This window comes from Saccoglossus kowalevskii, chromosome 13 (genome assembly GCF_978046115.1).
Source record: "Saccoglossus kowalevskii chromosome 13, keSacKowa6.1, whole genome shotgun sequence".
Lineage (NCBI taxonomy): Eukaryota > Metazoa > Hemichordata > Enteropneusta > Harrimaniidae > Saccoglossus > Saccoglossus kowalevskii.
Window position 1 is genome coordinate 19,739,641 of NC_140653.1, and position 25,380 is coordinate 19,765,020.

The 25,380-nt window shown below is 35.4% G+C and overlaps 2 protein-coding genes across 3 annotated transcripts in view; one reads left to right on the forward strand and one right to left on the reverse strand.

Annotated features, from left to right (window-relative positions):
- LOC100372137 (putative E3 ubiquitin-protein ligase HERC1) overlaps nt 1–11,431 on the reverse strand; it is a 67,663-nt gene extending 56,232 nt beyond the window's left edge. Inside the window, exons 1-8 of the mRNA XM_085507025.1 lie at nt 11,303–11,431; nt 8,845–9,779; nt 7,292–7,387; nt 6,707–6,910; nt 4,742–4,909; nt 3,711–3,948; nt 2,021–2,164; nt 436–563 (exon numbers count right to left, since the gene is read on the reverse strand). Of these exons, the coding sequence (XP_085363151.1) occupies nt 436–563; nt 2,021–2,164; nt 3,711–3,948; nt 4,742–4,909; nt 6,707–6,910; nt 7,292–7,387; nt 8,845–9,771 (1,905 nt within the window). The 5' untranslated portion in view covers nt 9,772–9,779; nt 11,303–11,431. The remainder of the gene's footprint in view (nt 1–435; nt 564–2,020; nt 2,165–3,710; nt 3,949–4,741; nt 4,910–6,706; nt 6,911–7,291; nt 7,388–8,844; nt 9,780–11,302) is intronic.
- Nucleotides 11,432–11,628: 197 nt separating this feature from the next.
- LOC102801885 (glutaredoxin-like protein C5orf63 homolog) lies at nt 11,629–24,739 on the forward strand. Of its 2 annotated transcripts, XM_006823700.3 has the most exons (5): nt 11,629–11,728; nt 13,023–13,094; nt 18,153–18,248; nt 23,030–23,086; nt 24,343–24,739. In XM_006823700.3, the coding sequence occupies exons 1-5, from the start codon at nt 11,660–11,662 to the stop codon at nt 24,517–24,519; spliced, it is 471 nt and encodes a 156-aa protein (XP_006823763.2). In that variant the 5' UTR covers nt 11,629–11,659; the 3' UTR covers nt 24,520–24,739. The 2 variants fall into 2 exon arrangements, with proteins under 2 accessions (XP_006823763.2, XP_077870266.1); XM_078014140.2 differs by lacking the exon at nt 13,023–13,094.
- Nucleotides 24,740–25,380: the final 641 nt, after the last annotated feature.

The following is a 25,380-nucleotide window of genomic DNA, read 5'->3' on the forward strand; positions in this document are numbered from 1 at the left end:
TATAAGGATACATTTGTATTTAATTTAAGCTATAAAGATTTTATTTTCACTTCACTCGCTATTTTTGCGACATGTATAGAGATAAATAGCGAAAATAAAATCCACTGAAAATACTTGTTTTTCTTATGATTTATATAATGAATCAGTAACAATATTTACGAGTAAATCTAATACTGTATTTACTTTATTAGTAGAGCATTTGCTTACATAAATGATAGAAAGGGGTCTATGAATGGATGATTAAAACAAATATTAATGATCAAGCCGTCAGTAATGTAATTTGTAGTTGTTCTAATAGAGCAAACTTTAGGTTTCCAGCAAAAATTAAATTCCAGCTGAAATATGTCATTCACTGAATGACACTGCACAGAGGATATTGCAAAATCACTTGAATTACATCAAGTGAATATTAGCCCTAGCAGAAATACATCTTACCTGTCCAGTGGATGTCAGAGCTAATGTGGACTGACTCCCACAGCAAACTTTTCTCAAATATAAACCAATCAATGCTTCAACAACTTTTGGTTTATACACTCTATTAGTGTCTCCATGACCAAGTTTACCTACAGAGATAATAAATATAATATCAAAGTATATGAACAAACATTTCCAGTACACATACCGTACTCGACTGCATTAGCGCCCAGGGGCCTCAACTCAGAAAATCTTGATTTTTTAGGGGTGGGCGCTTACCCGAGCACCCCCCTCGAAAAAGAGTGCAAATGAAAAATTTGATTCATCAAGTGACAGATTACGTCTTTGAGGGAAATTAAATTACGAAATTAGTTGAGTCGTCATTGATTTTCAAAATGAAGAAACTGAAATGATCACAAAAAATATGCACATTTTATTACAATATTAATTACGTACCACCAGAATTTACGAAATTAAAAACATTTGAGTCTGTTGGAACAAAGTCAAAATTGTCATATTATCTCCACTGACGAAGGTGTTGGATCGTACGCAAACTCTGGATGAAAATTACTTTCCGCCATGATGCATTTGCAGATTTCACCTGCAGCGGCGTCCTTTGACCTAATGGGTCAAGTTGGTTATTAACCAATCACAATGCTGTTTTGTACTGACGCTATTCTTCGGAAATTCTCGAAGACTTTCCGGTAACGCAATGCGGAATTGAATTATCGATGTCGAAGTACGATCTGTTGGAATTGATTTCAGCGAATAAACGACATAGTTTTTCCAAAAAACTAGTAACTAGCCATTTTTGAGAGGTAAACTGTATATGGCATGAAATATTTACTGCATTTTACTTGTATTAACAGGTCATTGTCGAAGCATAGTTTACGCACGGTTACCGTGTTCTACACATTCACAACATGTTCACAGCGATCGATATCCACGCTGTATCATATAATAATGATTACCAAGATTCGTTACGCAAGACAAAGTTTTAAATTAGTTGCATTTTGAAGGGGTGGGCGCTTTGCCGAATGTGACCCCAAATATAAAAATTGTGCAAAAGTGGGGGGTGGGCGCTTGCCCGGGCATGGGCGCTAACGCGGTCGAGTATGGTAATATCTTTTCTGGAGACCAAAACTGTTGTGTCCTTACTTCACAAAAACTAGCAAAAGTGGTTAATTTACATGAACTTAAATCATCACAATCGCTGTCAAGTGCTCAATCAAATTTTGTAAAAACAAACATTATTTTACACATGTTGTATATATCACATAACATCCATATCGAATATAGCACGATGGTATTTTGATATCATGTTAACCATGTATGTGTGTATAGCATGACTTCCCATAGTTAACAGTCCACAGGACTTGTTTTCGCCACCAAATATATATATACCAATCCATTCTCTGCCACTATTACATTCACTGTTCAAATACCATGGTTACATGAGTATGCAAACACAGAAACGAATGGAACACTATTGTGGGGGGGGACAGTAACAAGTTTGGAGGTTCTCTTACTTTCAACAAGATCTTAAGGGTGACAATTTGAGACTGGGGTCAGAGTGAAGTGACAGGAAATGTGTGATGTTACATACCATTATCACCGCCACCAAATGACCAAACTGTTCTACCATCTTGAGATACAGCTACTGTATGGGAACTCCCACAAGACACTTGACCAACGTTACTGATATCTTTAACCAATGTTGGTAAACTTTTACTATTACTATCACCATGACCTATTGAAAGAGACAATATAAATTATAATCATCGCATACTGTAAAAAACAAGTCATTGTCAATGACACATCCCCGTTCCATTCATATTTGAGTGACATATACATTCAAAGCAGATCATGACCGAAATGCACCTGCATATGTACAACACATTGTACTAAATCTGAACAAAATCCATCCATGCATGACTGAGATCTGGTTCTGGAATTGTGAAAATACGTGATTTTAATGCATTCTCGGTCTTAAAATGGCCATCATTCAGCTATTGTTAAGCGGATCATGAAACAAATGCACATATCTATTTGTGACATGATGTACCATGTGTGTGTGAAGTTTGAACTTGATCAATCCAGACATGTCTTGGATACGGATCCAGAACTGAATTCTTTAAGAAAATGGCCGCCAGTCGGCCATTTCGAACTTGATCCGGGAAAAAAAATGACGTGCATCAAGGTCCTATCATGTTTAATGTAAGTACCAAATTTGAACGAAATTCGTCCATGCATAACTGAGATCCGGGTTCGGAATGGTGAAAATGTGTGATTTCAATGCATTTTCGGCCTTAAAGCGGCCGCCATTTGGATATCGTTAATGAGATCATGAAACAAATGCACATACATATTTGTGACATGATGTACCTTGTGTGTGTGAAGTTTGAACTTGATCAATCCAGACATGTCTCGGATACGGATCCAGAACTGAATTCTTTAAAACAAAATCACCGCCAGTCGGCCATTTCGAACTTGATCCGAAAAAAAAAATGACGTGCATCAAGGTCCTATTATGTTTAATGTATGTACCAACTTTGAACGAAATCCGTCCATGCATAACTGAGATCCGGGTCCGGAATGGTGAAAATGTGCGATTTTTATGCATTTTCGGCCTTAAAATAGCCGCTATTCGGCTATCGTTAATCGGATCATGAAAAAAATGCATGTGCATATGTCCCATATAATGTGTGATGTATGAGTGAAGTTTGAACTTAATCGGTCCATGCATGTTCGAGATACAGGTGATCACGGACACACGCACACAGGGCAAAACATAAGTCCCCGTTTTCGGACTACAACCGACGGGGGACTAATAACACAAAGATGCAGACAAAGTGGTAGAAGAGTCACCACAAATCAAGTGTGGTACATGCATTAGCATGATTGTTTAATGCATCTTCTATAGATGTTGATGATAATAGTTTTGCATTTCATATAAACTGCAATAATCATGACCCACATTATGATGGCTCAAATTGGCTGTCACAAGAAAAACATATTAAGTTACTGAAGTTACTGAAAACACACACACTGTTGAGAACTAACTTCTACATGTATCAGTGCTATTTCCTCCAGAATATTAATCTGTAATGACTGAAAATTTCTCTTGAGTCTTACACCAAGAGTATCATTGCATTTCGCCTTCACGAATAACAGAGAATCCTAAAATCACGAAAACTTCTCTAGCTTACAGTATGTTATCATGTTTTATACAATCTTTTAGTTTGAACAGATCAGGTACATCTTTGACACAACAGGGAACATGATAAAAATCTTACCTAGTCTACCATAATCTCCTTCTCCCCAAGTGTATAATTCACCATCTTCAGTTACACATGCACTGTGTCGATAACCAGCTGATATACATCTAACAATCTTTCCAGTCAAAGGACCTTGGATTAATTTAGGGTATTTCTGTGTAGAGCTGTTACCATGACCTAGTTTACCATAGTCACCATCTCCCCAGCTAAATACCTGACCTTCTGCTGTCAAAGCTAAAGTATGCCCATCAGAACCCTGCAAGCAATTTATACATGTACATTTATAAGAGCATTTATAGCAGTTTCATCTTTGCTGCTGATAGCAAAAATAATGTAGTATTGTTTGTGTATCAATAATTACTTACTTAATATAAATGGATATTTACTTTACTTTGGAGTTTGTGAATGTGTTTTTTTTTAATAGACAACAATAACACTGAATTTGACTGTTATCATGACCTTTTTAATGTACAAATTGTAAGTGCAAATGATGATGATGGTAGATACCGGTATAGTGCATTTTAATACAGAAAGAATTTTTCATATTTGGAACTACCTCTTCGGAATGTGTGACACTCTTTCTGTCACAATAGAGTTATGACAATCTGAGCTACATCGGCATTAACCGAAGCAGTTGAGCACAAGCATATGTGGAATTCAGTCAAGGTAATGTAAGCCGTAGTAGTCAAAGTAGGGCAAAAAACAATGTCAGATCCATATCTAAAACAGCATCCCACTGCCTATAGAAATAGATATTCCCATGGTAGTGTACATGTATATCGCACACAATATGTAACAAGAAAATTATGAATGTTTTTCAAAAATCTAATACAGATAAAACCTGTATTGTGACCCACAAGCAATGCGAAACACCTTGCCGTCAAAATAATTAGCATAAAAGGCTTGCAAAATGATATATTTGTATTCAGTGTTTTTTCAGCAATAATTCCACTGTCAACACTCAAATATATAATCTCAATCTTGTCTGCTGGTGTCAACCTAAGAGAAAATATCATGGGATTATATACATATATAACAATACAACATACCTTAGAAGAAGAGGTTTTCCGTATGACGTGTGTTTCAAAATTGATTTTTTTAAGTTGTGGTTGATTATTTGAATCTCCAAGGCCAAGACGTCCATAACTTCCTTTTCCACAAGCTCTTACTGATCCATCAGGTGAAATGACAAATGTACAATACTGACCAGACTCAATCTGCAAAAAAAAAAAAACAGTCACACCAGTTAGACTAACACACTGGAGGCCACACAAATTCTACTCTATTCGTTATGGGCAACAAATAATCCTATGGCTGTCAATGTGTTAAAAACAGTTTTCAAGAATAAAGTAGAAAATACTTGCTTACATATCATACACGGAAGTTAAGTCAAGACAATTTACAAACCATGAATTATTCTTAAAAAAACGGTGATGACATTTAAAGACATCATGCAATCACCAACAGAAAAACAAAAATAAACATTTTGCTTTAAGGTCATTTGTGGGCATTCAAGATATTAAATAAAAATGAAAAATTATTATGTTTGTTTTTTTGAAACACAAAAGCATGACAAGTTATCAAATTTTGGTACATGAATCTGAAAAATTATGAACGGTCGAAATGCAATTTTGCGCTGTCTGTGGTAAAACAAGTTCCTATTGGCTAAGAAAAACAACGTTAGCCATCACGACTATTTTAGCCCTAGTGAAACACTGTTTTATCACTGTTTTTCCTAAGGGAAACAAACCACAATTTGACCATGATACTTGTTACCAACGTTGAAAAGACATGGCATATGCTACATCATGCCATTATACTGTTACCAAGGATCTCGCTAGCCCAACGTGAGTGCCGGTCGGTCATGAATATTAACGAGCTATATGAATATTAATTAGCAATGAATATTATTGAGTTTGGTCGCAGGGCAAATATTTTTTTTGAATTAAGACATTATGTTTCACAATTTAGAGGAGTTTGAATTTAAAAATAAAATATATTCGAAATGCGAATGCTGCAGACTAAAAACAGAAACAAATAAATTATTGTTGCAAAATTAATGTCTATTTTAAAAAATTAAATAAAACGCATTTGAAACGCTTCAGCCAGGAATTTACTCCAAAAACATTCTCCTTCAAAAAAAAAAACCACGTAATTATTTGAACACTCGATCGCTTCGGTAAAATACACAGACCCGCCATGATGCATTAGTTGACCGGCATGTGTCCTTTCACCCAATGGGTCAAAAATGCCATTAACCAATCAGAATGCCACATGGTAATGCCGGTAGAATCCGAAGTTTTCCGAATGGTAGTGATCATAAAAATTACATTGCGGAAGTAAAACGAAGTGGTAGCACGATGTGTTGGCATCGATTTCAGTTGAAAACTGCATGATGGTTTTCAAAAAGGGTGATTAGCAATTTTTAAAAGGTTAAATAGGTCTTGAACGAAAAGTTTTTACATGATTCGCAATGATAACAGTTCAAATGTTTTTTACCAAATCACGCAATAAACATGCTTTTTTTTCTTGAATAGCGTAAACTGATCGTGAACTCCGCTTTGACCATGTTATATCGAGGTGGAATTGATTTTGAAAGAACTTTAGCTTTCAATCTAAAGACTGTCTATCACAGAAATTATTTACTTACAAACAAACAAAGAGGTGCTAATTTCACAAAATTGACTAGCCGCTATGTATCGTGCGACGAGGTCAATTGTTTACAAATTATAATCCACGACTGACAGGATGCGTGTCGGTCGGTAAATAATAATAATAACAATCGGACAATAGTCCTGGTCGGAAGCATTTCCGTGGTGGTCGCTAATTTTGAGTGTCGGTCGGGGTCGACCAGCGTGACGAGATCCCTGTGTTACAAGACTTATATACAGGGTTTTCCTCAGAGCGCACTAGATTAGAGTCTTAACTATGCACATAACAGCAACAATCAACATATCATATTATTATGCACGTTATTCTGGGTAGAACACTATACATTGTAATGAATTACTCACCACAACAGCATTAGAAAAGGAAGGTGCCATTTTAGGTTGTAATATCTTCTCCTGACTTCCTTCAGCAAGTTGATGACTACTGTTACTCCCCCAGACAAACACTTCGCAATTCTCAGAAACTATATTACTGTTTTCTTTACTGCAATTCTTATTCTCATCAGGGGAGATGCATGTCTTTGCATACTCAGATGCTAATTTACACACCTGAACAAAAATGATGATAATTAAATGATTAAATACATAAATAACATAATAACTATTGTGTTTTATGGATCCAGCTTAAATTATGTTTTTGATTCATTCCATTGACACACAAATAGTCACAAATTACATAAAATGGAACTGAGCATCACAAAAGCATAAATTTATAGTACTACATAGAAAATGATGCTTTAAATTCTCATGAGAAATGTATTTTTGAATTACTCAAGACTGGAAAATCACAACATTTTGTTGTAGTGAAAATTCACTATGGGTTCTTTAAACAGTAATAATTAACAGTGGAATGAACTTTTGATGAAAATTCCCAATTTATTGAATTGAAAACATTTCTAGTATGCACAGTAATATTTAAAGTTTGCTTACCTCTTCAATGAGACACATGGCAGCTTGGTATAAAGGTGAGAGTCCATCACATGATGTAATCTCAGCCAATGCAGAGTTTCTATCACTACATGATCCCTGTAGATCAAATAATTTTACATACAATATCAGTTAATATATCTATTCATTAAGACAGTAGGTAGTATAATGTACCAAAGAACACAGTAACTGAATACCTTAATATGCACAAGCTGCAAAAAAGGTAAATGTACATCCACTATTTCCCCAACAATGTGTAACCTGATGTCATTGAATCACAAAACAAATCACAAATATTAAGATGATGCCCTTCAATACTGTACAAGGATGTGTGATCTTTAGAGGTAATGCATAAAGCCTGTTCTGTATAAACTACTGGTACATCAACACAGCCTCATTTACAGTTAGTGGAACTTCATGAATGCCATGCATGCAAGTGATGTAACACAATAAAACCCAAAATACTAAACCTCATGTAGGTAGAAGTGCCAGACAATGTATAGAATGTTACAAACTTGATGTGAACAAATACTGTATTTGCTCTACTAGTAACACATGCGCTTACATAAATTAATTACAGGGCTGAATGTATATTGTAAAATACTTTATTTTCACTTGGTATTAATTTTTTCGCTATTTTCGCTGAAGGAATGATTTAGTGAGAACAAAAATCCAGCGAATATACCTTTTTTCTTATATTTTTCAGCTTCAAAGTATATTACAGTAGTCAAAAAAATAAATAAGCAATATTTTAATTAATATCAATGATATTTTTTGGTTTTTATGCACTTCTATTAGTGATGTGCTTCCAATAGAGCGAATAAGATACCTAATTATATTTGACACAACAACTGTGGCGAATACATACAACTGTACATGGCACATTTTTCGTGTCCAGTACAAAAAGTGCTCATGTTGATGAGAAGCAAGTTCTGTACAGTAAATCGAACCTCTAAACAAATCTAAGAAGAGAAATATTACCCAACCTACATGTATCTTTGAAGGATACATTTTCTAATAAATGTATATATTTATAATTTTTATCACCAAGCAGCTTTACTACTTTATGACCGAATAATTAAAGGCCCAGGTATACTATGAATACGCTCATAAACAATAGGAATTAATTCCTTGCTTGTCACATTGTAGTGAACAACTCCAGCCAAGCTCCCGTAAAAACGCGTTTTCTCGAACTTACAGGTCGATTATGTCGTGCCAAAGTGGATGCATGTGACTATGTACGAGCTGAGATTTTGGCGGATAAAAGTCAAAAACACGAACCAAGGAAAGGGATGCGCTACTAATCTTGAATAACTAACTACTGTCAATCAAAGTCACATGATGTTGGACCGCTGAAACAGGATGCGTCATAGGCTATACAAGTGATTAACAACACTCATTAGCATAGCCACACCTCCAATTCACACTTGCCCAGGGCAAGTAAATTGGGCCTTTAAATGCCAACCAATTCAAACATGGTTACTGTCACAGTAATGTTTTACACTGATAAATAAACATGCAATTTGGTGCTTATACATTGAAACGGGTATACTTACATCTGCCTTCTTCATCTGCTGTAATGCAATGCTATAGAATTCAGAAGAGATCATACCAGGTTTATTCAGAACATTCTCTGTAGTAGCAGCTCCACATGCAGCAGCTGATGCACCTAATGCCATTTCAACCCAGTCCAGCAAATATTGTAACGAACCTCTCTGAACAGAAATCCCTAGAAGCAGTTCAGAAGCGAGTCTCTTCCCCATTATATCAGCCCCAGATGTAGGCATGGTGGCACTTTTAAGAAATCCTGTGACTTGTTTCAGACATTCTAATCCCATTGGTGGGATTTTACTCTCATTTGCCAATGAAAGTGGTGGTAATGAACTGACTACCTCTGTAGCTGTAAGCAGAACATCATTGCACAAGTGGATGTTTCCACTTGGTCCTGGAGCAATCCAACTTTGACGCAGTAGTGAGAACAACAAAGTTAGGCCAGTTCTAACTCCCATTTCTATCAAAGCCTCTGTTCCAGATCTAGATTTCAACGAGCTACCTTTATCATCCACTACATTTGACTGTCCTTCTTGCGCTTGCTGTTGTTGTTGCACTTTTTCTTTATCATGAAATTTATTGGAAATAGCATAAAATATTCTCTGTAATACTACAAGCCTTTTCCGCAGAGTTGAAGCGAATGGTGACTCCGAGCAGACTGACCTAGCGAGCATCAACTGACTATTCAACAAAGAATCTAAATAGTGTTCTTGTTCTTCCTGTGTTAGTATTTCTCTTTCAAAATCAGGCAACTGTGGTCCTTTCAGATGGAGTGCTTGTCTTGGTAAAGCAAGAACCTCTTTATTGATCAACAGTCTATCATACAGTGTGATGACTCCTTCACGACTTGCTATTGTCTCTGCATCTTCTGAGATCCAAGAAGCATTCAGATGCTCCAACCATTTCAGTTTCACAGGAGGATTTACAGCCATCTTGATAGCTGTAGCACATGTATAAAATAATATTATATATTAATATTAATGCAATGAAGATGTTAATAAATCCAATCAAATCTAAAAATTCTCTTAGCCGTATAATAACTTTCAGTCAACTGTATTCAAGAATTGATGATCATGGATACAAATGAGATGGAACGCACTAAAAGCCATGGATGTACAGAAAAAATTAATATTATGATTTTGATAAGCTGCATAGTGAACATAACTGAAATGCATAGGATCTTCAATTCACGACCAGGTGATATGAGTTTTGTCAAACTTGACAAACGTAAAGCACTTGCATCAAAAATTGCATGCCTCAATTCGTGTGAACATTTAACTCTTTGACACCTGCATTTCACATGATGCAATGTTCAAAAATTACATCAGTTCAATTTTTAAGTAACCTAATCAGTAGTTGCTTATCTGCACTCGCTTGTTGATGTATTATCTGTAGCATTACTATTCAGACAACCTTGGTGTCATTCTTTTTTTAGCTCCATGGTGTCATACAGTGTACATGTACACTGTGTTAAAGTTTCAAAGTTGTCCTTGAGCATGCAGCTGTCTCTCAAAGGTGTTAAATCGTCACTCATTTTCAAGGTTGGGCTTAAAACACTAGACCAAGAATAGTATTGGATTTCACATAACAGAATCATAGATAATATTTTACCCTTTCAAAGATTATACTGTAAAATACTTTATTTTCGCTTGGAATTTATTTTCGCTATTTTCGCTGAAGGGATGATTCCGTGAAAATAAAATCCAGCGAATATACTTTTTTTCCTATATGTATTTCACATTAAACTCATCAAAAATCAGTGAAAATAAATTCCAAGCAAAACGCTCAAAAAGCCTTTTCAGCGAAAATTAATTCCAGCGAAAATAAAATATTCCACAGTATTTGCCAGTGTAAGGTGAACCACCGTCACCAAAGGCGATACATATTGCGCATATTATCTTATCTTATTAATGTCAAGTTGTCACTGTAGCAGTAGATGTGCTTACAACAATAAAGTCTTTGTCCGTAGTTCAGTATTATTGTACTACCGATTGCACGCAAAGCATGACAACAAATCAATACAGTATTGGTTCGATTCGACAATAAAAAAAATAAGCCACTAAAACCATAACGCAATATTTCATAACTGGTATAATTCAATACCACAACAGGACAAACGTTCAATTAATAGTTTGCTGCTAAATTATTTTGCAAAATACATTTAACAGGTCGTGCTAAATATAAACCGGTTTTAACGCAGTCATTGTTTATCTAACTAGGAATCCAACCTATGCGATCTCGATGTGATTTACCGCCCTACCATACTAATGCAGATACACAGCTGATGAACAGACATGACCATCGCCCAGAATAATATAAAAATGAACACAACAAACACAAGTGAACGACCGATACCGATGCATATTTTGCAGCGTTCGCGTCGATAATACTTTTAGATTATATGTCCGTTATTTCGGTCACGCTGCTATCCTCGCAAGCCAAACATTCGACAGCTCCACTTACCTTAAATAAGCAGCTTAAATATATGACAAAATGTTGTTAATTTCTGTAAATATGTAGAAAATTTCGCAAATAACATGACACCTGCCCATAGGTCGCCATTTTAGATTCCATTGCGCATGCGCCATAACGACTCTCTAGCCCACACAACAAAAAACAAAACAAAAAAGTTACGTGAAAACGACAGTAATCAAAGACAATATGCATTTATTTAAAATATAATTTGAATAAAAATATACACCTATGGTGATTACTAATATTATTTTCACAATAAATAATCGTTATATACTGACGGATTGGAAAGTGTTTCCTTCCAATTATCACAAACTTAGGGGACCAATTAGCTGACAGCTGACGGACATGCAAATCCTGCAAAATGTTACTGGTGCTCAAATACCTCGTAAATTAAAAAGGGCAAGTAAACACCAGGTGAGTTGATTAGAAACCGGATGTCGATATTGCTTTGGAAACTAAGTTAGATTCGAGGGCAGAGGAGAGAAAAAATAGAAGTCCTTCGTGAATAAACTCTTGTCAATCATTGGTTATGTAACAGTGACTGTAAATAAACTAAGGGAATGACCATTCATTACTCTGGGGGGGGGGACAGAGTGGGTCAGCATATTTTCCAAAGCCACAAAGAAGGGCCATTGACTTTTTATCAAGGCTGGGGAGGGGGGGTATTTTTCTCTTACAGCAAGTCTCAGAAGTATTGGGGCAGCCAATTTGCAAACTCGCTAGCGAATTGGCTATTAACTGCTTGGGTCTTGACTAAACAGTTGGCTTTCGGATCTCGTTGGTGCTGTTTTGTGATCGTGTCCACTCTTGGCGAGTCTATATTGCATTAGGGGACATAGAATGTTTTTACGCATCCTCAGGCTGGTACATAATGTCTGGATTCCCCTGAATGATTTGAGCCGAAAATGGCCACAGTCAGCTGACGCGATAATATTATAAATGCAATTAATCCACCGATATTTATTATAATAATAACTTTATTATTACACTACTAAAAAACCTTCAGAGGGTTTTTGTATGGTAAGGAACATAAATACATACATATTATTTATTATATGAGGGTAACCATCTTGAACACTAAATAGACATGTTGAGATACAGTTTCGACAAATCAGGGAGAAAATAACAAACTCTCACAGTCAAACGATCCGTTGAGGTAACATTAAGCCAACCGCTGAAATAATCAACCTCATTCATCGTTTTTGTGTGGACACGTAGAGCATAGAACACTTTTCCTGGTATGTTTCAAAGCGAAATCGCCATCCAACTGTAAGACCGTCGCTGATTAGCTCCAAAAGTGGGTGGATCTTCCCCTACTGTTACATAGATTCGTCTTAAGTAGGCGTGACCGCAAGACGGCGGCAGCGACATTCGAAAGCCAACCGTTTAGTCAAAACCAAAGCAGTTAGCAAATTCGCTACTGAGACTTGCTGTAAAGAGTGAAACCCCCTTTTTTTAAAATTAATAAACAATAAAATTACATGAATATATATATATATATATATATCTATCTATATCTATATATATATATCTATATATATATATATATATATATACATTTATCATTTTTCCTCTTTTACAAAATAAGGGGAGGTCCATTGATTTTTTTTTTTAAATTGCCCGACCCTCCCCCCTTAAGAATAATAAATGGTCATTCCCTAACCATTGTCATCTATTATATATGCAGGCTTTCTGTATTTACTTGCAGGCAGCCAGCAACCTGAATTCGAATAGCATCGTCTCCATAAAGTGCCTGGGAAATGCCCACCTACACATTTATGTATGTTTTTAGTTTCTGTTGCCCTGAAATGGGCATTTGTAAAAAAAATAAAAATAAATGAAATTAAATAATAAATCATCTTCAAGTAAAATTGAAAAAAAAAAGGATTCTGATTTCTAGCCATGCCCTTTCTGCCAAGTTGACTGTGTATGGCTTTCCAGCTTCTCTCGTAAAGAAACCGTGCCATGTTGATTTAGGCTGAGAAAAAAAATATCTCTGTTTCTCGTTTCCACGCGCATTATTGTGAACTATGCGCCTCAGATGTTTTTTTTCCCTTCTAAAGCATTCCTAAATCAGGGCTCGAAATTAACTTTTTTTTTGGGTAGTCCATCTGGGCTACCCCTTTTTAAATCTGGTAGCCCAAGATCAATCACTGGTAGCCCAATATTTTTAAAGCAGTATTTATGCCGTAAAAAAAAAAAAAGAATATTTTTTTTCTATAAACAAATGTCATGTTCAGTAAATCTTTTTGACAGGTAGATATTGTTTTATATATTTGAATGTACCGGTACTAATTTCCTATAGACAGGAGAAGCTAACTGAAATAAAGAGTTCATGTTTTATAGTTTCACTGCTTTCACTCATTGTGCATTGTGAAATACTGCAAATTCCAAATTCAAAGTTTTAATGTTACAGTATTCAATTTTATTGTCACAAAACTTAAATTGCCACAAAAAATTGTCTTGATTGTATGGTATAATACCTCATATAGGTACCACTTTGATACATTTTCATTTCTGTCTGGAGCTAATTTGAGGTCACATTGTGGCAACTTTGTTGCAAATGGCGCTTAATTGAGGTCAGTCATTTTTCACACACTCAGAACTAACACTACGGTAACGTAATCCTGTCTATACAATATTTTGGCGTATTTTGTACATTTAAATCATTCCGGACGCCTAATATAGTATAATTTAAATTTTACCGTAGTCATTGACGCCTATTCAAGAGTATTATTTTTATCGTGCCTAGCGTGAATGGGTAAGCTTCGTTTCGACAATGAGCTGTTATCACTATAAACAATCATAAATTATTCTTCAAATGCTCAGTTTATCTTTTGAAAAGAACTAATTTTTTGTTTTAAAAAAAATCATGCCGTGTTCCCATCTAAATCCAAGCCAAAAGATCGTACTACAATATTGGCAAATCTCTTCCGTGTTGCGTCAATAACATAAACATATTTAAATGAGCTATGAGCACGTTGGCATCATCCACCATTTTGATTGGTTAATTTGCGATTATCAGGTCAAAGAACTCTGTCCCAGGTCAAAGCATGGCGAATATTCTCCAGCATCGAGTGTTTAATATGCGTCCGGAATCATTCACTTATATTTCATTACAATTCAACGAATTTATTTTTTATACGTTAATATAATCACTACTGAGTAATAATAAAAAATTGGTCGCGCGAAATAATTAATTAAATCACACAACAAGCGGGAAGGACAATTCATTGTTGCCTCGGCAAGTTGCTTAACGCGACACCCTGCCACACACGCACTCCAGAAACTCAGTGCGAGCTATTCCAACTTACGTACGCATACCCGAAGAAGGTAATGTTTTTTAAATATAAGGACGCACAATTTTAAACGAAATATATGGGAGGGTGATTGTTATTTGTATCAGCAAGCTAGTTGGCGTGTCACCGTCAAATACATGCACAGACTATCATTAAAAGAATTTAATGGGCAGTGAGGAAAGGGGAGTATTTTTTAAGGGCGCGTGTAGTAGGCGGGCAATCGGGCGTCCTAGAGTAAACACTGTCTCATCCCGGATTTTTGGTAGCCCAGTTGGGCTACCGAATTTGAAAAGTGGTAGCCCCAAGAAAGAAACTGGTAGTCTGTGGACGCGGGGCTACCGCTAATTTCGAGCCCTGCTAAATGCGCTTGTACTCGCACTTGTCTCAAATTGCCTCCATTTTAGCTCAGCATTAAAAAAAAAAACTCCTCGCCGCCTCATTTTAAAATTTCCATGAAACGAAAAACATGAACACACAGTCCGAAAACGGGGACTTATGTTTTGACCTCTGTGTGTCCGTGCGTGCATGCTTGTGTGTGTGTGTGTGTGTGTGTGTGTGCGCGCGCGTGCCTGTATCTTAGAAATGCCTGGACCAATCACAATCAAACTACACACATACATCATTCATGATATTATACATATGCACGTCAAAGTGTTTCACGATCTGATTCAAGATGGTCGAATGGCGGCCATTTTTATGCTAAAAATCATCAAATTAAGCATTTCTCGGCTGTTTACAGATGGATTTTGTTCAAACTTGGTATATACATTAGACATTATAGGACCTTGATGCACTTCATTTTGTTTTATGATCTGATTCAAGATGGCCAAATGGCGGCCATTTTTGTGCTAAAAAATCCTAAAAATCAACCATTTCTCGGCTATTTACAGATGGATTTTGTTCAAACTTGGCATATACATTAGACATTATGGGACCTTGATGAAAATAATTTTGTTTTTACAGATAAGATTCAAAATGGCCGACTGGCGGCCATTTTGTATTAATGAATGTGGTTTTCGTGTCATATCTCTGACTTGCTTTCACTGATTATGTTCAAATTTTATATATTCATTATACATCATGTCATAGGTAGACAGATATACTGGTTTGACGATCCTATTCAAAATAGCCAAATGGCCTTTTTTGTGCTAAACAATCATCAAATATCAAGCATTTCTGGCATTTATGGATGGATTTCCTTCAAACTTGGTACATATATTACACATTACAGGTTCCTGATGCACATCATTTATTTTTCAGATCGGACTTGTTTTGACTGCTAATATTTTCAAATTTTAAATATTCATTATACATCATGTCATAGACAAACAGATATATTGGTTTGACTATCCTATTCAAAATGGCCGAATGGTGGTCATTTTTGTGTTAAAAAATCATCAAGCATTTATGGATGGACTTCGTTCAAACTTGGTACATACATTAGACATTACGGGTTCCTGATGCTCGTCATTTTATTTTTCAGACTGGATACAAAATGGCTGACTAGCGGCCATTTTGTTTTAATGATTGGGCTTCTAGAGCCATATCTCTTAAATGCTTTGACTTATTATATTTAAATTTTATATATTCGTTATACATCATGTTATATATATACATGTGTTCAAAATGGCTGATTTTGAATGCTGTTCCAGAGCAATATCTCTCACTATGGACATGTACTTGTTTGACGATCAGATACAAATGTCAATCATTTTAATGTTAAAAAATCATATTCCTGTCATGGTTATATTCCAGCTATATTACTATAAACAAAACTAGATATGTTAAATAAATTTGATAACTAACAGGGACTGTGCCATGCATGGCTTGTTAAATATTTTTTTTCTCAGGTGCTCCCTGTTTGAGGGCGTAATCACCTGGGTCAAAGGTGAGACCAACATGTGATCTTTTGTTGACTACTTAGCGGCTGTGTACCTGTGGGTTTATTCTGTGTGTATTTGGATGTTCTAATCTTGGTGTTTTTTCAGTGATTTCTCTTGGTGCAATCCAAATACAGTAGGTGTGTCTTGTTTACCTGAGATTTGTAAGAGTTTGAGCTGGCCAACATGTTAGTTTTTTTCATATGGTTGATTACTGGCATGTTGATTTCCCATGTTTGAGCCATGTTTTCAACTTTCTTCATCATTTTCATATAGCAATCTCGTCATATGTTAACATTGTCGTCTATGGAAATTCAATTAGTGGTATCGTATGAGCCCTACAGGTCGTGAAATTAATTAGTCCCTGTTCGGACGAAGTCCGAAAACTTATAACCGTGTGTTCGTACGTCTGTGCGTCTGTCCGTGCGTCCGTCCGGAGTCATATCTCAGAATCCCTTGGACAGATTCTGTTCATTCTTTGCATGTCCCTAGTACTTTATGTGGGACATATGGACATGCAGTGGTTTAGGGATTCAATTCAAAATGGCCGACTGGCAGCCATCTTGTTTTTCGAAAATGTTGTATTTTGGACATGCTTTGTCAGTTTTCATTCAAATTTAGTACATAGATCATACAATTTGGAATACATGTCCCCGACCATCCATGAGTTCCTGAGTCTGTCCGTCCGTCCGTCTGTGTGTCCGTCCGTCCCTGTGTCAGTCTGTCCAGAGTCGTATTTCAGAATCCTGTGGGCCGATTTCGTTCTTTCTTTGCATGTGCCTAGTACCTTATGGTGGGACATATGCACATGCAGTGGTTTAGCGATTCAATTCAAAATGGCCGACTGACGGCCATCTTGTTTTTTGAAAATGTGGTATTTGGACATGCTTTGTCAGTTGTCATTCAAACTTGGTACATAGATTATAAATGTTAGGATACATGTTCATGACGATTTATTTCACAACTGGATGAAAGATGGTCGACTGGCAGGCATCTTGTTTTTTTTTTTATGTGGTATCTTGGACGTGCTCTGTCAGTTTTCATTCAAATTTGGCACATACATGTACATGTACTTTATACATGTTAGGATGCATGTTCATGACAATTTGTTTCAAAATCTGGTCAAGGATGGCCGATTGACAGCCATCTGACTTTTTGGCCTTACTACTATATTTCCACAATTTATGTACCATTTTCATTTGTATTTTGCACATACATCATACATATCAGTGTGTTTCATAATCAAATCAAAGATGGCAGAATAACAGCTGTTTTTATTTTTGGCCATATTACTACTACACGGAACACGTGTTTTGATGTAAATAAACATTCTGTTGTATACGCCACTTGGAACTCAAGTTTCAAGGACACGCTCGCGACAACCCCTCCGCTTTAATATGACGAGCTCAAAGAGAACTTTCAAAAATTTAACGGGGACTGTGTCATTTTCAATGACTTGTTTTAAATGGCTGTACCGGGGTATTTGGATTTACCAATAGTTGGCGGGATATGTAGGCCAATAGATAATGTAATTTTAACATTATTAATTATTAGTCAAGTCATTCAATGTTCAATCAACCAAACAAGTCACATAAAATGCTGACGTACTTTAGTGAGCTGCAGATTATTCATTTATTTGCTCATATCATTCTTTCTTAGACAATTATGCTGAGGATTCAACTAAGCCACATTTCTAAGTATTTTTACAGCACAGCAATCCTGGATAAACTGCCGATTCTCACATTGTATACAAAGGTAATTACTACATAAGAACCAAATTGATTACTAAAGTTAATGATTTATTGACTATTATTCATAAAGTAATGGACTTAAGGAGATGTTGAATTGTTCGAGTTTTGTAAATATCGAGTTACAGAAATGACCACGCCCATATTTTTAAAACCACGCCCACTTTTTTAACTCGATGTTCAATTAACAGTTAACAGAACTTTGAGTTACAGGCAACATATATTTTTTGTTTTGTTTAACTTTCATATTTTGTATTTCGACCTTAACTATTATTAACTATTTATTAACTCGACATTTAATTAACAGTTAACATAACTTCAACTTCGAGTTACGGCAACGTAGTTTTTTGTTATTGTTCAAACATCCACGTACAGTCTTTTCTTTTTGACCACGCATTAAGATTGCTTGTTTCGACTTTTGGGCTTATTCACCTGTACTACACCTTCACAACTTCTTGTCGACGTCTTGCATAGACTGGTGTCATGATACTTCTTCGTCAGCGTCATTCCATCATTCATCATCTCCAACTCACTCTCTTATATCATCTAACGATTCATTGTAAATTGAACAACGCACAACTTTCGTCCGTGTCTGGTTCAACACGTGAAATCAGACAAACAGATTCACAAATCTTCACATTTAATAGTCAATTCCATCGCGTGGTGTTGCAATAATAACAGTAACATTGTTGCGGCATTACAAACGCGCACAGCGACTAAGCCCAAAGGTTGAAACAAGCAAACTTGTGGTCAACAATGAAAGGCGGTATGTAGATGTGAATGTTTGACGCTGACTTTTTAATATTCATATAGATAGACATGTGCTCGTTTCGTACGTGAGGTCATTATATTCTAGAACTAAGCCACGCTAACCGATTCATGTCTTTGCTAATTGAAATGGAGATCGAAAAAATTGATGACATTGAGTATATGAGTTTTCTTGTCAAACAGGGGACTTCTCACAACGGGATGATGGTTGGCCCTCAATATCCAAGCATAGAGGAATTACTGAAAGAGGTGTGCGACGATTCTATAATCATCGTGGTGTACACCCTCTAATAAGTGGATCGCATTGTAAATGAAGTTGTCTGTGAACAAAATTACGTGTCTAAAACATTACACGATACATTGGATATGGATACGTTGATTCCGCTTGCCTTTGATCTATTATCGTTTGGCCACAACAGTACCCCCCCCCCCCAGCGCGTCAATGAAATGAAAAGCCTCAAATTAAAAATAGCATTTTGATTTTCCATTGTTCATTTCAAAATCCTATTTTCTAAAGGGCCACCACAATCATAACTTTGAAAACTACAGCTAAACTTTAAATTGTGATTTTGTTCCGTCAATTCATTAGTTGAATTACACCAAAAACGAAGATGTCACGGTTAGATTCCAGAAAATATTAGAAATTCACTTGGCCGTCATTAGCCAGGGATCACATTACCGTAACCCAGGCCGAAGTTATGATAACTGTTAATTAAAATTTGTGTTACTTAATATGGACATTAAACAACAACAAATTTTATGTTGTCCGTAACTCGAACTTCGGTTAACTGTTAATTAAATTTCGAGTTACCAACTCGAAGTTTGAATAACTGTTGATTAAAGGTCGAATTACAAAATTTGAAAGTTAAACAAAGCAAAAAATATATGTTGCCCGTAACTCAAAGTTTGGTTAGCTGTTTTTTAAACTTCGAGTTACAGAATGTGGACGTTCAACAAAAACCAAAATGTATATTGCTTGTAACTCGAAGTTCTGTTAACTGTTAATGGAACATCGAGTTACAATTTTGACGTGGTTTCATAAAAATGGCGTGGTTTTAAAATTTGTGGGCGTGGTCATTTCTGTAACTCAATGTTTTCGTAACTCTATGTTCGTAACTCGATGTCCGTGACTCAAACAATTCAACACCTCGGACTTAAGACCTCTACAATAACTGCTTAGAAATAATGGTCAGTTTATTTTATTAGCCATGCAAATGTATTCAATATATACCGTGGTTCTCCAGGTAAGCGCCCATGCCCGGGTGAACGCCCCCACCCCCAATCTTTATACAATAAAAAAATTAAAAAAAACTATTTTGGTTCATTGTATTAACAGTATTAACAATGTCAATTGCGTAAAATGAGGGATGAATGCAAAGTAGGTGTGACAGCAAAATAGGTAATTTTGTGTCTGCCTTCAGGGCATTTACATTTATTTTTAAAAATTTGTTATCAGAATCATAACAGTCAGCAAGTTTAAAAAAATGTATATTATCGCAGAAACGGTAGTTCCGTTCTTGAAATATGTTGTGGCTTTTTGGTTTGTGTTATCATAGAAATGATATCTTACAGTATATGGGGGGGGGGGGGGCAAAGCAACTTGTTCTGCCATGGTTTAGTATCATCAACAATGAAACCAATGTTGCAATATTGTAGCAACCCGTACCTGGGAGAGTGGTTGAAAGCATGTTGTTTTGGCTTGCGAATCCATAACTGGAGCCAGTAATTTTCCAATGTGGCACCGATGACTTGACCTCTATTATGAAATACTAGTAGTGATGTCATTCATAGCCAATCAATGAAGTAATGCTTAAAGGTCAAGGATGATTAACAGACTGTAAACAAAAACATTGTCTGCCATTGTAGCAGAGTCATTTGCACACGACTCCATGTTTTATGTCTTTTTATTGTGATTAGACATAAATTAAAAGTCCCAAGCTGACAGACAGTGAAATCTGTTGATTAAAAGTTAGACAACATCAACAGACGAAGCTGAAGGGATTATTTTCGATGACGACAGTGACACAAACTAGGGCTTTGAGGGTTTTGACTTTTATAATTTTTACTGTGTAAATTTGTAAATCATTATTGATCTTGTATGACTGTAAAAAAAAAATCGGAATTAATTTTACACAGTTTGACTCCTAACATTTTAGTTAATTTTGGGTTCACACAAATTGTGCGTGATTGTGGGTGGAGAAATCTTAATTCAAATGATTCTTCATTGTTGATTTCTGGTTTATTTGTCACATTACAAGCAATACCCAGTGCATCATTTTTCTTATACTTCTAATACAGCATATTGTTCATTTATTCCCGTTGTTTTTCATTTGCCATTCTGTAAATTCACCACAACGAAGAGAACCGGAAAATGCAATAAGAATCAATGATTGCATAAGGATGTCTGTAAAATGGGTAAACACTCCAGCTTTCAAAGTGAAAAACATACGAAAAATAACCTCCAATGTAAATGGGAGCCGTAAGGCCAGACTTTTTTTATTCCTTGTTTCGTGAGTTTTCATAAGGCAATTTTTTTGAGGAGGGTGGAAAAAAAATAAAATTAATTCTTTTTTTCCATTAGATTTGTGTGATTCTCAAAGAATTGTATATGAGATCATTGATCGGAGAAAAGAAATGAAATAAAATTTTATTCCATGCATAACCTTGTTTCTCATCTGTGCGAGACTTTGGTACTTTGATCATGATACTCCACGAAAATGCAACTTAGATTTGTTATGCGGTGGGCGGTAAAAAAATGAATATAAATATAATATTTTTTTAGCATTTTTCGGCGGGTGCGAGAAATTATGCTGTAATAAAATTATATTTTTATTTCATTTTCAGCTTCTGTTCATTAGACGGGTTCACGAAATGAGGGATAATAAAAGTCTGGCCTAACCTAGAGCCCTGGCTTTGACTTCGTTTAATAGCTCTTAATAATAAATTAACACGTACCATTGGTTCTCCTGCATGACACTGCCAGGGGTTGGAAACACCAGCCTCTATATATCTTAAATGTACCCCCGCAAGGTAAAGTCTAATGGTTGATTCTCTAAGATGTAAATGTTTATGACAGTGAGTTCGATCTGCGTGTTGTCAATTTTTGTGAATTTTCGTTTTTTTGCAATTTTCAGTGTTCAGAACCCTGGGCCCTCACTCGGTCAATTACGGTATCGCATACTACCATATTGAGTCTATTAGAAGCAAGCCTCTAACAGAAGTGTATATAAACCCAAAATCATAATCATTAAAATTTTACTTATTTTGGCAATAGAAACATTTCTGTAATTAATGTAAGTACATGCGTTACTAATATATAATATACTAAAAAATTAAATGCATTGATCGAAAGATAATCTGTCTTTGTTAGCAATACTATACAGTGGTATGAACGGAAGTCAGCAAGAAGTTACCTTGTCTTTCAAGGGTGCAGCATCTCTAAATTCAAAAACTAATAAGAGTAGTAATAATTTAACAGCAACAATGTGACAGAAAAAAGGTCTTTCAAATCACAAACACAGTGTATGTCAAGAAGATTTATTCTGATCAGCTGCACAATGGTTATTTGCAGTTTTCACTACTCACTTGCCAAAAATTATCAAAAACAAATGAAAGGAAGTCGCATTTGAAAGAAAAGTGTAAATAAATCAAGGCAAAATTTATTCAAGATTCTAGACACGATGGTCGATAAAAAAGACGATCACTGACCTCTGGAAATACCTCATAGAAGAGTGCCTTAGTAACCATGGCGACATAATGCACATTGTGATATTGTGATTGGTGCATGCTGAGGGAGAAGGGGGAAAGATTGACTTGTATCACATTATTTGTTGTGGGAAGCTTATTAATTCACACACACAATTATGCAAATGCTATGTATTGTTATGCAAGAACAAGGACACAATTAATAACTGCCATAAATGTTTTTTCTCATGAAATTATATTACTTATTATTATATTACTTATTTATTGAGCTAAATTTATCTGAAATTGTGTTTCTGAATGCTTTTTGCAATGTAGAAAGTATGCCCATTATGTGATGATGCAAAGGAAATTCTGAAGAAATATGACAGTAGGGTAAGTATAATCTTTACAATCACAATTTTATACAAACCCAAATTCAAACTCAAAGATACTTGTGATTAATAGTGTAGAATATGGGTGTATAACAGGTAAGTGAATCATGCTAAATCTTAGATTTTTAAAATCAAGGCTGAAAAGAGAGAGTGTGATATCAACAATCTATAATAAAAAACACTCCACCTAAATGGACTGGAATACCTCATAGGAATACTTAAAGAAATGGGAATGTTTTATATCAAAGTGTATTTTTCCTAATGATGCAAATGTTTGCTGTTTGCTGTGTTGACTTGCTGTATTCACCCAGATTGCTGTCACTGAATAGACGACACACCACTTTTTAACCCAAATCCTGTATCGTCACAATCGCTATGATCTACATACTCTTTTCAATACATCTAACACAGACTTTTCATCTGACTAAATGATATAAAAAAAGAATCAGTTCTTTTTTTGAAGTATAACTCCCTTAAGGTGCACATACTAAAGTATTGTTGAAAACACAGTTTCTGTCAGAATGTTTACTTGCGACCAACAACAATAAGGTTTTAAGATGAACTGCTACTAGTATTACCGTAACTACCAATGCTATTAGTTTGAATATTTAATATGCACAAGTGTATCCCATTATTGATGAGTTGTTTCATATTATAGCATTCATCCATGTAAATGGAATATGGCAAAACAGGGTGCATCATAGCATATCATGGATGTTTCAATTCTCAGCCAAGTTTTATCCTTTAATAAAAGGTCATTAATAACTGTCAAATTTTCTGATAATACTCCAGAGAGTATCAAGCATCTCAAAACAATCTCGTTTGGGACATTTCAGCATGGGTATCAAATGATAATAACTACTGTCTTAATAGCCAAGTGGTTTGCTTGTCCAAAGTTTACTACATAGAGGCAATCAAAAGGCTTTCTCACCATCAACAGTGCAATTGCAATGTACAGTTGGGTCTACTGGGGAGGGGGATGGTATATGCCATGTAATATAATCAGACCAAAAAATTCACACAACTTTTCCTTTCCTAATATCTAAATCTATATAAATACAGATTTTCCTAAAAATCAAGTTTGCCATTTGTAAAAAGAAATGACAAGTTAATTTTATAAAACTCAATGATTATTTGTTATACTTGAATACAAATTAGGAATTTTATAAAATTACAAAAACATTTTTAAAAATACATACAAGCCCTCGAACACATTGTTCCTTTGATTAATTCTTTGTTTTCTTGTGTATTAAATAGTTTATATTACAAGAAGTGGACATAACTACTAAACAGAACAAAGACTGGTACAAACTCTATCGTTATGATATCCCAGTATTTCACTTCAACGGAAAATTCCTGATGAAACACAGAGTGAATGAACAGTTACTTGATGAAATGTTACAGACATATGAAAATGCCATGAAAGACCCTTAAGACTCTTACACACTGCATATGCCATGTTCTTCAACAAAAAACTCATAGAATGAATCCTAGAATAATCTAATTGATTTAATGTAGAATCTGAGACAAAGTGATTGACGGCTCCCTCAAAGTTGCATTTATGCTTATTCTGATGTACTGAATTGAAGATTTCATCATTGGGAATTTTTTTTTTTAATTGTCAATAAAAAACATTCTATCCATTCATTATAAACTGAGTTGTCTATATTAAGGCAAAAAAGAAATTAATAAATCTACCCACTCCACATAAAATCATAGTGGTAACTATGTTGTACTTATTCAACAAATAGACTGATATATATATGTGTGGTCACTACATTATGAATGTACCTGCTATTAGGCTTGATTCTAACTTAAATTCTAATTCTTAAAATAACTAATCCATGTATTTGCTTGACTTCATTCTCCAAACATTACACACACCAAAGATGTTTATCTAGTGGGGTTTATTCTCTTGCACCAATCATTATCAATTTCAAAACTCTCGGGCATGGCTCGGCCTTGTCCCCAAATTCAAAAATTAACTTCATCTTAGAATAGAGTAAAGCACTCCAACGATTGGGTGCCTTGGCGATTCCTTAATTTTATTTTATTTTGTCAAGACCTCAATTTATCTGTTGACCTACTTACCAAGACCTGGTGTCAAATCTAGTGCAAAACAGTTGTTTAGCACTAGTATATAATTACCAAGTCAGTCAATAGAGAAGATGTTGCTGGATTTACTTCAACAATCCTCGTCACAATCTGGTGTTTTTTAAAAAATAGATATGGTAGTCAAGCGAACAATAGGTCTGTAATTCCCACTACTAAATACAAGCCTATAAGTACCCAAAA